At 43.2% G+C, this 15061-nt stretch overlaps 1 protein-coding gene across 2 annotated transcripts in view; it reads right to left on the reverse strand.

Annotated features, from left to right (window-relative positions):
• LOC135873627 (poly(rC)-binding protein 3-like) overlaps positions 1-15061 on the reverse strand; it is a 72926-nt gene that overhangs the window by 42653 nt on the left and 15212 nt on the right. For both annotated transcript variants that reach the window (XM_065398266.1, XM_065398265.1), the window contains exons 2-4: positions 12871-12894; positions 12735-12767; positions 7526-7642 (exon numbers count right to left, since the gene is read on the reverse strand). In XM_065398266.1, coding sequence (XP_065254338.1) covers positions 7526-7642; positions 12735-12767; positions 12871-12894 — 174 coding nt within the window. The remainder of the gene's footprint in view (positions 1-7525; positions 7643-12734; positions 12768-12870; positions 12895-15061) is intronic.

Raw genomic sequence — 15061 nt, forward strand, 5'->3', positions numbered from 1 at the left:
GTAACACCCCCCTCCAGCGCTGTGCTGCCCCGCCATAACACCCCCTTCCAGCGCTGCGCCGCCCCGCCGAAACCCCCCCCAAGCGCTGCGTTGCGCTGCCGAACCCCCCCCCCCGAGTGCCGCGCCGCTGAAACAGGCCCCCCCGAGCGCCGCGCCGCCGAAACACCCCCCCGAGCGCCACGCCGCCGAAACACCCCCCCCGAGCGCCACACCGCTGAAACATCCCCCCCGGAGCGCCGCGCTGCCCCGCCGAAACACCCCCCCTCCCGAGTGCCACGCAACGCCGCCGAAACAAAAACAACCTGATGCCCGGCCGAAACAAAAACAACAACAAAAAAACCTTCGAGCGCCGCCCCGCCGAACCAAAAAACAAACAAACAAAAAAAAAAACCCTGAGCGCCCCCCGCCACCCTAAGATTGGCTGCCCCTTACAAGGGGCCGCCCCAAACATGTGCTTGGTCAGCTGGTGCCTGGAGCCGGCCCTGGATGTCAGGCAGGGTTCTGATGGTTTAGGCAGGTTTCAAAATTTTCCTGGTTTCTTGCCATATTATCTGCCTGGCTCATTGGCAGCCAGTCTGGCTATATAAACAACAACATACCATGTCTTCCCAAGATTTAATATTTTCTTGCATGCTGGGAAAAAAACCATGGAAGACTATGTGTGGAATTCCTCTCACTCCTGGTGCCTGGACCTGCAGCAGCACCTGGCAGCCAGGAGCAACAAGCGCAAGGAAATTCCTAAGCACTCCTTGCAGCCCAGGACTGGAACATGAGCAATCAGTCTGTGTGGATAAAGCATGCTCAGTGCAGATGGAATCGTCACCAAATTTAGTTGCCAAACTTAGATGAAACTTTCCCCAGAAAAATGAGTCTTAGGCAGACACCCAGCTGGAAAATTTCAGTCTACATTGTTTAAGTTTGGCAGAGTTATAAGCAACTGAAAACAAGATGTTATAATGGAAAGTGTCAGACAACATTAACTATAGGTGATGCTATCTGTGCCGCCAATAAATTCCTTATATACCGTACTTTATTTTCTCAATTGTCTTGGGTATATAAAGTACAAATTGACAAGGTCAGATTTTAAAGTAACCACATTTTGTATTCACAGTTCTAACCCTTCATTCCACTTTTTCTTTTTTAAACACTGATCCTTATTTTGATCTTTTCCCCCCCCAAGACCGTGGTCCTACAAACACACCTGTGCTTAATTTATGTACATGAGCAGCACTGTTGGCCAAGAGGGCTGCTCCCATGAATAAAATTAAGCATTCGTGTAAGCGCTTGCAGAATTAAGGCCTAAGTTTTAAGTACTTTACTCCATAACTTTGCATTATTATGGTGAACTTTGGAAGCTATTCTTTGTGTAGCAATACATTTTGTTCTAAGCATTCTTAGAAAATCACCACTTAATTTACATGTAGCCATAAAAAGAAAATTTCTAATGTTAAATTATAATGCCATATTCATGAGTGGTTTAGAGCTGATTAGTTCTATAACAACTTCATTAAAGAAATGATGGCAAATGAGTGCTTGGCTTCTATTCTGTTCTATACAGTAATGTAGACCTGTGATTGCTTTATTCTGCAGGGAGTAAAATATTTTCTTAGCATATGGAAAAAAATTCAGCCAAGATTTAGCAATATGTTGCTATGTTAATAGACAATATCAGGCAGCTACATGCAATGTTTTCATTCTGTTTAGGTTTGGAAAGTGACTTTTAAAACAAGACAGCCGTGATAAAATGTTCCTGTTGATGTAACAAGAAAATGTGCGCATCCCTGTCTTTCCTACACAGCTAACTGTCATTAGGAGCTAAGCGGGGCTTTGCCAACAGACTTGTATATGAGGCAGTACATAGCTGTGCTGGGCCAGGAGCAGCCTTGGAAGCTGATTGTGACCGTGATGCCTGGCACACGGACGGACAGAGCCAGCTTCCTGGCTGCCTACTCCCAGCTCATGTTGGGGGGGGGGGGCAAAGGGAGGAAATGGGGGGAACTGTAGCACCTCTGCTGAGGAGGCCTCCTACCTGTACAGAATCTGGCCCAAAAGAGCTGTGGAAGTGTGGAGAACCCCCCTCCACCATCTAACTGAAGTTTTAGTGTTATAGTATTATAGTATTTGAAGATACCACATTCTGTAATATATTTACCTTCACAATGCCCCTGGGAGGTCAGGAAGTGCTATCATCCCCATTTTACAGATGGGGAACTAAGGCACAGACACACTACGTGACTTGTCCCAATTCTACAGGAAGTCTATGGCAGAACAGGGAATTGTACCTGGATCCATAGGCGCTGACTCCGTGGGTGCTCCGGGGCTGGAGCACCCACGGAAAAAAAAAAGTGGGTGCTCAGCACCTCAGGCCCACTGATCAGCTCTTCCCCCTCCCTCCCAGCGTCTCCCACCCACCGCGATCAGCTGTTCAGGAGGCACTGGAAGGGTGGGGGAGGAGCGGGGGCAGGGCACACTTGAGGGATGGGCTGGAATGGGCCGGGAAGAAGCGGAGTGGGTGCTTGGGGGAAGGGGTTTAGAGGGGGTGGGGCCTGAGGCGGAGCAGGGGTCAAGCACCCCTTGCAAATCACAAAGTTGGCACCTCTACCTCGATCTCCTAAATACCAGGATAGCTGCCTAACCACTGAAGCATCCCTCCCATCAGTAGCCAACAAAGTGTCTGAGAGTAAGGGCTTGTCTATATAGGAAACTACTGCATGGCAAGCCGGGATATGAATCTACAGCACCAGCTTGCTGTGCAGTACCGTTGCACAGGGACACTGCCACAGCACACTGAAAGTCTCAGAGCGTGGCTTGGCATATTGCACGCTAAGCTGCACTCCAAGTCATGTGGTGCCCATGTGGAACATTACCGCATGGCAAGCTGCTGCGTGGTAGATTCACACCCTGGCTAGCTGTGCAGTAAATCTGCCATATGTAGAACCATTCTAGCTCAGTGCTCAGCAAACAGCCATGAGACTATTGGGCAGATCCTCAGCTGGTTTATGACAATTTAGGCCGGGGGTAGGCAACCTATTGCACGCGTGCCGAAGGCGGCACGTGAGCTGATTTTCAGTGGCACTCACACTGCCCGGGTCCTGGCCACCGGTCCGGGGGTCTCTGCATTTTAATTTAATTTTAAATGAAGCTTTTAAACATTTTAAAAACCTTATTTACTTTACATACAACAATAGTTTAATTATATATTATAGACTTATAGAAAGAGAGCTTCTAAAAACGTTAAAATGCATTACTGGCACACGAAACCTTAAATCAGAGTGAATAAATGAAGACTCGGCACACCACTTCTGAAAGGTTGCTGACCCCTGATTTAGGCTAACTGAGGATCTGCCTCTGAGTGTAGTATCAGTTTCATATTTGATATGAAAGCTGATCAGATAATTATCTGATTAACTCTTCCAACAGTTTCCCCCCCAATTTTTACCCATCTAATGCAGCTGGGCAAGTATTTTGTGAATATTTGAAAATAAATATGGATTTTCCAACATTTTTCAAACACATTTTGGGAATATTTCTCTGCATTATTCACTGAGCTCTACCTGCTAATTACTGTATCGGGAGATAATCTCATGCGTTTGCAAGGGGATACAGATTTGGTGATCTAAGATGTCTTTGCCAGCTGCAACTTCTATGACCAATGTTGATTTTTGCCATTTTTCATAGGCCTGGTTTTCCTCTAGATAAAAGTGCCTATTTTAATCATCAGTGTGATCCAAACTTGGCTTGTTTAGCAAGCATATGAATTCATTAGCAACCTGCTAGAAAATAACATGCCTGTCGCCCTGAGAGATTGTTAAAGCTTATTGGTAAAAGGCAGGAAACAATACCAGTGCAGAAAAGTCTCTTTTAGGCCTGGCTTCCTTACACTAGGCTGTATGTTTTGATTATTTGCTGGTATTAGAAAGGCTGGGTTGTTTGAGGGCTCTCATGTCCTCCTAGGATGTGTTTCTCCCCAATTAGATACCTGTAGTGTTGAAATTAAGATTTCACATAACTTTATCTTGAAAGCAAAAAAACAGCATTGAGCTGATATTCACTTGAGCGCCAAGAGCATTTTGTTCAACCCCCAGTGCACCTCACTGTGTCAGACGCAATCCACAGAACTTAGTGATGGACAGATAGTACAAAGAGAAAGAAATGTTATAATAGTTTATTCTGCCCAAAAGCATCAGTGAGTGAGGCTATGGGCATTAAGGAAAAGGACTGCCTAGATCCAGAGGGTAACAACTTATGAATGATTTTAGCCAACTTGATAAAGGATGGATTCAGATTTAGAACAAGCTACTGCAACCTCAAAACCATAGAAGGGTGAACAGTTATTAGCTCTTACCAGGAAATGTCTTATGCTAATTTTCTATAGGTTTGGTTTGGGATGATCATTCATCCAGGTGATCATCACAGTCAGGATGAGATTTTTGGCCAACCCAAATCCTGTACAACCCTGCTGAAGATAATGGAGTTGTTCTTTGTGGCAAGGACCATGTTGCTGTTGTTATGGATTTGTACGGTGCCTAGCACAGGAGAGTCCTGGTCCATTATTGTGGCTCCTACGTGCTACTAGAGTAAAAATAACTGAGATAAAAGGTGGTTCACCTCCTCCCCAAAGGTGTTAGCAAACACATTTTAACTCTACTATATACAGGACAAATTGTATTTTAATGTGGGTTAGCTGGCTAAAGAGAATGCTAGGGAGGAGCTCTGGCTACAAACACAAAGAACTAACGGGGTTGTAACAATGTCAAACCTACTACACTATGTGTTAAGGGGCATGTGACGTCACATGAGCTAAATCAAGTTAGCTAGCACAATTTTTTTTTTAAAAAGTACCTCAGTTGAAAAAGGAATACCTCAGTGAGTCAGCAGTTTCTACTGATTTGACGCTGATGAACTGAGAACAGGAAGTGCTTAGAGTATTCTGAGCAGAACTGAGTATCACCTTCTACACCTTTTAAAGCTATTTCCTTTATGCTGAGAGGTCACATGAGAACATGTGGCCATCTTCTGACATAATAAACTGAAGAAAAACAAACCAAAGCAGCTACTGGTGGTATGCCTATCTCCCCGCCCCCTATACACATACCCCTTCTCCAGGTTGGGGGAGGGGAGCCATTGGACAGGGGAGGGTTTCTTCTCACCTCTCTTTCCAAGGTCAGGGTATGCAACAGCAGAGAATAGATGGGTGACCGAATAGCAATTAAACAAAAATGCTACTAAAAATGTTAAGCTATGCTAGCTGAATATTCATGCTATTGGTGAAATGAATGACTCAATTTGCTCACCCTCCGCCAAATGACACTGGGATTACTGTACCATCCTCAACCAGGGCCGGATCCTGGCCCTGCCACTGAATTCTTTAACTATGTGGAATCACCAGCGTGCACACACCTGTGCATATCCTGTTCGGCCCCCTTCCCAAAACGCCACTCTGCAGCAGCTCAGAGGGCTGTGAGGATGACCCATTGGGACACGGACTGGATGTTTACTTAATATTTGGACAACACCTAGTGCAATAGAGACACGATACCTAGTTGGGGCTTCCAGAAATATGTCAATTATTATTATAAACTTTGAAGCAGCAAACATTTAACAAGGTCAACTCTAATTTCTCTCGCTTCTCTCCCACTATACATGAAGTACAATTTTAGCCTGAAAAAGGGTCTTCGCACAAACTCAGACCCAGCATTCCTTAGGGTGCTTTAGAGTTCTGCCAGCTTTTTCTCTAAACAGGATTTATGCTCTGAGAGCGAATTGATAAAGTGTTTTCTTTGGCGAGCATTTTATACCTTCCCGTACAGCCACACTTCTGGGTTGTTACGCCGTAGTTATGCTGTTAGCATAACTGAAAGGGAGAATAAAAGTATTTTATAAAGAAATGCAAGAAAACAATATTCTGATTTATGTTTTAAAAAGATGGCTGAAGAAATGTAAAACAGAAAGACGTGATATGTATCAAAACAGCAGCATATGATATTTCTATAGCTCATTTGCAATTTGTGAGACACAGTACTTTGTTACGCCTCCAAGAGTTATAGTTCTCTGATTGCCCATTTTTATCCATGGGGAACTTTCAAAATAATTATAATAAACAGAACTGGTCGCATGATGCAGACGTCATCCAAGCCCGGCTTTTAAATCTAAACGTGGCAAATTACATTTGAAGCAAATGTGGGTACTTTATAACATATAATGCACAGCTACTGTAGCTGCAATGAATGTAAATGACCTTTTTGACTAAGAACTGCCACATTAAGATACAAACCTATCACCTAAAATACAAGAGAGTCAATAAATAAAATATCTCAAATGCTGAAACCCAAACTTTCTTGCCCTTTGTTAGGTACAGCGCATTTAACGATGTCTTAGTTATTAGGCCTGACTCTGTATGGTGTTCAATGCCTTTGAGGGATGTTTCCACTGATTTCAGTGGGGACTGAGAGTGACTAGCTCCTTGTAGGTATCCCTCGGCACTTTCTAGGATAGGGCCTTTATGGAGCCCTTTCCTCATAAAAGATACCAAAGTGTTTCATAATTCTCTTGGAATATGGCAACTATTTAATAGCATGCAGGAGCTGTACCCAACAGTTTAGGGGAGGAAGTGAAGAAAGCAACCATATATATTGAAACTGACTGGGGAACTTAGGCAGAATGTAATTGTCCGGGTTGAAGTTTAGCAAAAATGCCTCCTTGCTTTCGAGAAAAGTGCTACAAGAATATTATTCACCACATGTGACAAGGCCTCAGTTTTACATCTCATCTGAAAGATGGCACTTTCTAACACCATGGTGGGCTACTGAGATAGTCATACTGATGCAGAGAGAAGAGCACCCTTACTGTATTAGTACCAGCCACCACTTTCTACAGCCCCCTGGGGTCTTTCATGGAGGTTTCCCACCACAATACTGGGCATGTCTAATTCTACTTGGCCTGTGAAAGCTGATGTCCTCCAGCTGTGTATGTACATGTCTGCATACGTTTAACAGTAGAGGGTTATCTTTTGTCTTATTTATTTTCAGTGTATTTATTGTATTTTAAAATCTGAAGTCTAAATACGGTAATTGGCAATGATATATTTTGCTTTTAATAATTTTTAAAAAATCTTCCAGTTGAATGAAATCTATACTCTTTTTGATATAAAAAATTTACATCACTATCAAGCTGATTCACACAGAAACCGAGTTATAAGTTATGCAATTATTCTTTTCAAATCAAAGCCACAATGGGACCAGAAATTTCCAAGACACTTTTTCCACCATTAGAGCACATTACTGGAAGCAATTGCTTTTCCCTAAAGTCTATGAAAAGCAAAATAAATGATCAAACAGCTTGTAAATTGACCCATTATTTCTCTTCCAGTATTACTGCCAAAAGCATTTATAAAAACATAACCACTTTCATTGCCATTAAATAGAGCATTAAACAAATTATATTTAGCGTTAAAGCAAACATGAGAAAATTCAGACAATATTTGTATTGCAACTGGAAGAGAGAAAAATGTATTTTATTTGCTTACCTCTTCAAATTTTAATGCAATCATAGAAAAAGCCTTAAAAATCGCATCTGTTGGGCCTGTTATTGTCACAATTCTTTCTGGACAGGAACCTTCTGAAATATTGATTCGAGCACCACTCTGTCAACAAGAACAAATATTTTTAAAGTACATTTTCTTTTGGGATGCAAAATAGGGAGGATTCTCTAGCTAGGTACTTCTATGGCTTTCTTCACCATAGTAGGTGAGCAGCACCTAAGTAATTAAAAGTAACAACTGCAAAATAAATTCTCTCACTCTCCTTTTCCTACGTACAGGAGTAAACGTGAACAGGACTAAAAACAGAATTCTGGGCATGAGAAATTTTTATTTAGCAAGCATCAACTAAAAATATATATATATATATATATAATTTCATCTCTGGACTGGATCCGAACTATTCACTTGAAAATGGTCTGTCTAGTTGGGGCTCCAGTTTTCTGAACAAACAGGGTAACTAGCACTATGGGCCATATTTGATAGGTCTTTAATTTATATCCTAGACTAAATTATTCTAATGAGTGCTTTGTACAAACTCATACAAAATAGGTAAGCTAATGTGTACTGACCACACTTACTAAAGAATCATCCAGCAGTAACTGTAAGATACCAGTGCAGTAACACAGTCATGTCTCTTTAAGAGGAAGAGCCAGCAAGAAGGAAATAGGAAACCAGACATCTGGGAGTCAGAAAACCTGATTCTCATTTACACCATGGCCCCTTTATATCACTCTGGTGGGACAGATGCCCTTTACAGTGGGGATAAATGTATTACACAGACTCCTTAATGTAATAAGAATCAGACCCAGATGGTTCAGGAAAGACCAAGACCGTGTAGTTTCTTTTTATTCCTGTACTTACTGCTGTTGAACGAGTTTTGTGTATCTTGCCTCTCTACATGATAGCAACCAAATATAACAAGAAGCCGCACTAATGGCAAAATCCTCCTGTCGCTGAATCTCCTGACGGGTATGCTGAATGTCTGCAAAGAGGCAAGGGCAGCAGATACTTAATCTACTTTTGTCTAACAGGTGGACTGGAGAGTTGTGAATCTGCCTTGGGGTGGGGAAGGGTGAGGGGATTTCCAGATACGCACTAATAGGGTTACCATATTTCAACAATCAAAAAAGAGGACACGGGGTGCCGCCCTAGCCCCTCCCACTTCCCGCCCCCATCAGAATCCCCCTACCTGTCCCCCCCCCCCCCAACTGCCCCCAGGACCCCACCCCCATCTAAGTCTCCCTGCTCCCTGTCCCCTGACTGCCCCAACCGCTCTCTACACCCCCTTCTCCTGACAGCTCCCCCCAGAGCCCCCGACCAATCTAACCCCCCCGTTCCCTACCAGGCCGAGGGAGAGCTGCGAGCAACACGTGCAGCCAAACACTGTGGCGCTGCTCTGCGGGGGAGGAGGGAGCGGGGGAGGGGGAGGGACTCTGGCTGCTAGAGGCCCCAGTGGCTGCGAGCGGCTTTCAATCAGGCCCAGCCGTCCAATCAGCCGCGCCGCACTCTGCATGAGGGGAAGGGGGAAATCCCGGACATTTCTACTTTATTAGAAACCCCCCCCCCGGGTGGCCATTTAAAGCTGAAAAAGCCGGACATGTCCGGGGAAACCCGGACGGATGGTAACCCTACGCACTAATCATACATCAGTATTTAGTCAATGGCGAGGCCTAGTTTTAAGCTGGTTCAAAGTGTCTGGCTTCAGTTACCAAACACAAAACAGGCTTCTTAGGGCTGAATCCTGCAATGAGCTCCTCTGCTTCAGTGGGGCTCTGTGTGGGCACAGGAGTCTGCCCATGCAGAGCTGCTCAGAGGATCAGGGCATTCAGGGGTTACTCACCCTGACAATACTTAGAATATACGCCTAACATTAATGGAAGTACTTTTTATGCGAGCAAGGTCCCAACGGTTTATGTGAAAGACTGTCACACAATGCATCATTGTATCCAATGTTTTCCGAAAATCTCACATGGCAAAAGATCATTTAACTCTTGTTAGGCTTTCAGTCAAGTCAAAATGATTGAATCTGAGAGGTTACACTCTAGAGGAAAGCAGTAGGGATGCCAGTATTTTGTGGCAGCCTTATCCATGAAGTGAAAGGAATTTCAATGGACTGTAGTTTTCCGGAGACATATCAATTAGGCTGTGCCAGGCCCCTGGTAGCTTAGAGAATGACACAGACAGGCCAAGTGGTGTGCCACTTCCCAAAAGATGGTGTGTTACTTGCTATCATCACATCTGCCAGAAAAGTCTAGATGAAAATAATTGTGTTCTTTTTCTTTAAAGGAAAGTGCAAAAGAAAGTGGTCAGTTACAGGAATTATATGTAATTTCCTTTTTACTATTTATACAACGTTCACTTCAGAGTTTGAGGACTAAGATGATATGTCTCCATATCATGTTTATCCAGACAATCTTTGCCCTTATTCTTTTTTAAATCAACCTCTTAATACCAACAATTAGAGGGTATGCTTCTAGTGTCCTCAGGAGCATAAGGAGGAAAATTTCCATTTATTGTGAAAAAATGAGACAAATTATTTTTTTTACACCAACAGGTTGGATTGCAGGGACCAGGGAATAAGTTTTCAGAAAAAGAGTTATGGGAGGAGGGGGGGAAGGGAAGGGAGATGGGGCTTCTCTTATGTAGATTCAACATGCACACACAAAATCTGTGCCCACAGTTTTGCACTCATTTGTGGGCACAAATCTGAGTGGGTGGAGCTCTAACTGCCTGTTGGTGGGAACAATAAGATTAGCACCAGCAATTCATTTTGATTAATTGATTATTGTTTGTTTAATGAATATTGGGCATCTGGAGCATCAGAAACACACCACTTACTTCTTTCATAAATCTAAATAAATACCTGTATTTAATGAGTCAACACATGGGTGAAAGTTGTGTCTGCAACAAGAGAGCTCTGACATCAGTCTGGCTGAAAAGAAACTCTTCAGTGCATGTATTTAAAGGGCATATCAGAATATTCTTCTATACCGCATGTTTTAAAATTTCCTTATGGGAGACTTTCTACAAGGGCCTAGCAACATAGCAACCGGCAGAATATGCACTGCAGAAACCCCTAAAACTAAACTGAACATTTCTGGGTACATTCTCTGTATAACTGTATTTTTTACCTTCAAAAAAGTAGATTGCCTCATCCTTTTAACAGACATTGGAACCCTGCAGGGAGCTGCAGGTTAGTTTCTGCTGACTCCCTGGGACAGATGTGACTTTTTAGATTCCATCCTGAATATAAAAAAGGTGGGGTAGCCCTCTGAGGACAGGTAGCTAGAGTCCTAGAATTTAAGGCCAGAAGGGACCACCAGATCATCTAATCCAGGGGTTCTCAAACTGGGGGTCAGGACCTCTCAGGGGGTCACGAGGTTATTACATGGGGGGTCACGAGCTGTCAACCTCCACCCCAAACCCTGCTTGCCTCCAGAATTTACAATGATGTTAAATATATTAAAAAGTGTGTTTAATTTGTTAGGGGGGTCACACTCAGAGGCTTGCTGTGTGAAAGGGGTCGCCAGTAAAAAAGTTTGAGACCCAGTGATCTAATCTGACCTCCTGTATATCACGGACCACCAACACCACTCAGCACCTGCACATTAAAACCAACAACTGAAATTAGACTAATGTGTTACAGCCCTCAGGAGACTAAGCTGTTATGTGCCACAGGCAGAAAACAGGAGGGATCAAAGTGCACTAATACCCAAGGCCCCTGCAATGGCAGAGAACTGACTGAGATATACCCAGATAATCCTGGCACAGAATCTGACTCCAAATTGCAGAGGAAGGCAACTCCCCTCCCCCAGGTCACTGCCAATCTGACCTAGGCAAAATTCCTTCCCAACCCTGCATATGGGATCAGATAGACCCTGAACGTGTGAGCAAGAGCCAGCCAGCCAAGCACCTGAGAGAGAGAACGCTCAGAGCTTCAGCCCACACAGTGCAGTGTCCCAACTCCAGCTGTGGCCATCTTTGATGCCACAAACAAAACAAAACAACAACAAAGAAAAAACCACCATGAAAACAAACAAAACCCAACAGCAAGAATACATGGCAGTGGTGGGGGGAACCCTTCCTGACCCCTGCAAGTGACTGGCTGAAGCCTTGAAGCAGGAGATTTAGGGCCTGGGACAGACCGGCTGATGGGAAAGTAAACCTATGAGCAGCCAAGCCTAGGAGTTGATTTTGAGTGAGATTTATGCGATTTCAGCTTTGAATTAATCTTTTTGTTTATAAATCCAAACTCCAGGAATGGGGGAAAGGTGCCTTTTTTGCATCTTTACAAACGTATGATGTCTCCAGTTTGCAGGTTTATCTTCATATCACCAAGTGTGACAAAGGGAGTGGTTAGAGGTGAGCCTGTACCATATGACCACTCCAGTTCTGAGAGAGATCCAGACTTTTGGGCTGGCCCCCACCCTCCATAATGTGCCAATCCAAATCCCTGAATTCAACACCCACCCCTAATCCTAAACTTTGGAAAATTTAGCTCTGGAGCCAAACTCCTCAATCTGGGCCCAGGCCCAGGAGTTATGAATGTGAGTCAATGGGAGAATAGACCCCTAAGAGTTTCTGTGACACTTAGGCCTGGCCTACACTTGGGGGTGGGGGGGGATCGATCTAAGTTATGCAACTTCAGCTACGTAAATAATGTAGCTGAAGTCGACGTACTTAGATCGATTTACCGTGGTGTCTTCACTGCGGTGAGTCGACTGCTGCTGCTCCCCCGTTGACTCCGCCTGCGCCTCTCACGGCGGTGGAGTACAGGAGTCGACGGGAGAGCGCTTGGGGATCGATTTAGCGCATCTAGACTAGACGCGATAAATCGACCCCCGCTGGATTGATTGCTGCTTGCCGATTAGGCGGGTAGTATAGACATATCCTCAGAACCCTACTGACTAAATAAGCTCTGAGACAATAGGGCTACAGGCACAGTGCTATAGAAATTATCCACTTTTAGTTTCCTTTAAAGGAGACAAAAAACCTGAGACAGCTTTATGGGAAGCTTATATTAAGAAAAACTGTTTAATTTTGGCCTGTACATTTATGTATTAAAACACCACCACATATAATAATAAATAGTTAGTATTAATCTTTCCAGCCACTTGGTGGCACTGTTATTCCATACACCTCTAGCTATACTCTGACACAGAAAGAAATAAAGACATCAAAGTTTATCTCTTACCTCCTCCCTCATCTTCTTAACTGTCTCCCCTTTCTGTTAAATAAATGGGGAAAAATTAGTCCCTATTGCAGTGGTCAATTGATACAGAATATTGAGACATGAATTTAAAAAAAATTTCTTAAAGTAAATTACTGACCTTTCCAATAATGCTCCCAACCTCCTGGAACAGGGAAAAAAACAACACAGTAAGTGAATATTTATGAGTACAAAAAGAAGAAATGTTAATTAAACAATATTTCACTATAAAGTTCATTCTGAAAACACAGGTGGGCAGGACAGACCAGCCACATTTCACTAGCTACATTTTTAGTCCATACAAATATGCACTATAAGAAGGAATGGACTAAGAGCTCCTATTGCAATATATATACATGACACACAGGAGTTTACTGCTGTCATGGGGAAAGCCCCACTGCCTCGAAAGTAGCCCCGAGCTAATGCAGCATTCTGTCACTGTAAATACCGAGATCTTATTTTGGGAAATAAGAGATTCAGAATTGATTGAGCTGAACAATCTTCTGGAAAAATTGGGAAGATACAGCCTTCATGTTCAATGGTGATCTCTTTGAAGGCAAGTATCAAAGGGGTAGCCGTGTTAGTCTGGATCTGTAAAAGCAGCAAAGAGTCCTGTGGCACCTTATAGACTAACAGACGTATTGGAGCATGAGCTTTCGTGGGTGAATACCCACTTCTTCGGATGACATGCATCCGAAGAAGTGGGTATTCACCCACGAAAGCTCATGCTCCAATACGTCTGTTAGTCTATAAGGTGCCACAGGACTCTTTGCTCTTTGAAGGCAGACGCTTCTTCTCTTTTCAGCAAGTAATGGATAGAAATGGATTATGGTGAGATCAGGAGTTATTGTATAAACAACTGCTGGCTTGTCCTTCTCAATCCCTCCAGTGAGAGCTTCCCAAACGAGTGATTGCTAATCAGCTGTTAGACATTGTGATGGTGGCTAACGGGGTTACTAAAATCCTAGGTGGAGTCGTATAAAATGTCCAGAAAAAAACCTTCAAACATGCAATGGGAGAATGATGTGGAAGTTCTGATCACATCAACGTTTTTTAAACTAGGCACACACAAGCAGTAGGGAAGCAAAATGAAAGCTAATAACCATAAAATGAACACCATGGGCATTGTGCTAGTTGCACAGGTTTGATCCAAGAGTGAAAAACAACTGTTGGAGATGAGACCAGCTAAGGGAAAAGCTAACTCATATTCTGTGATTAGTCTCCAAAATCAGCTTCCACTGGTTAAAAAGAGTTAGACATGATTAATCTGATCTGGAGAGCTGATCTGCAGCTAGTATTTTCACCTGACTTGTTCTGAATCACAACCACCAGAGTAGATGTAAGAAATGGCTATCCATTACTTTTTCCCGTGAAAAAGGCTCATTTTATGACAAAAGGCTACTAAAGTCATCTCCACAATTCAAGACTGGTGCAGTGACCTTGTGGAAGTTCTTTCTTTCCAATGAATAATGGAACACATACAAAATGAAGCAGCTAGGGCTTGTGGCTCTTCTAGCCACATCCGCAAAACTGAGGACAGCTGCAGATGTTCTGTGAGTGGAGGAGCTCCAGTTCAGCAAGCTGCTTCAACATATGCTTAAATCCCATTCATGTTGATGGGACATACGCACATGCTTAAAGTTACATACATGCTGAAATGCCTTGATGAACAAGGCCTTGAAGACCCCAGTCTGCCTCCACGCCTACTGCTCTGAACCTGGAACTCCTCAGGCTTATTCTCAAAATTTACCTCTCTTGGTTTTGTTTTCTTCTTTATTACCCCTCCTGTTAGCTGCTTGGAAACTCTACTTCATTCCCATGTAGTGCTGGCCTGTATTCAGATGGGCTTCTTATGTGCTCTGTGGAACTACAATTTTACATGTTGTGTGGAGTGGACTTACATGCTAATATATTTATATAAGTGTTATTTTGCTTGTTATTGTGTTAGCTTAAGTGTTAAGTATCTTGCATGAGTGTATCTAATGATCTGTACATATATATAGACCTTCAGGAGTGTATGAATCTATATCTATGTATACATAAAAATTACTATTTAGTGTTTAGCAGTCCAGTAGCCCATCTTGACAAGGAATATATGAGGCTGATTATGTATGAAAAAAGGGGGGAAATCTGTTTAATAATGAAGTTCCTAAATTCCCAGATATTTTTTGGACCATATAAGCAAGTCAAAAGAAAAAGTTCTTTCTCAGGGATGAATTGACAGCTCTAGGTTTGTCAGCACCAGTCCTCTCTCCAGCAAAGCTAAATTCACATAAAGATCAGAAACAGCATATATTTCTAATTCTGATGGG

The sequence above is a fragment of the Emys orbicularis genome, chromosome 2 (genome assembly GCF_028017835.1).
Source record: "Emys orbicularis isolate rEmyOrb1 chromosome 2, rEmyOrb1.hap1, whole genome shotgun sequence".
Lineage (NCBI taxonomy): Eukaryota > Metazoa > Chordata > Testudines > Emydidae > Emys > Emys orbicularis.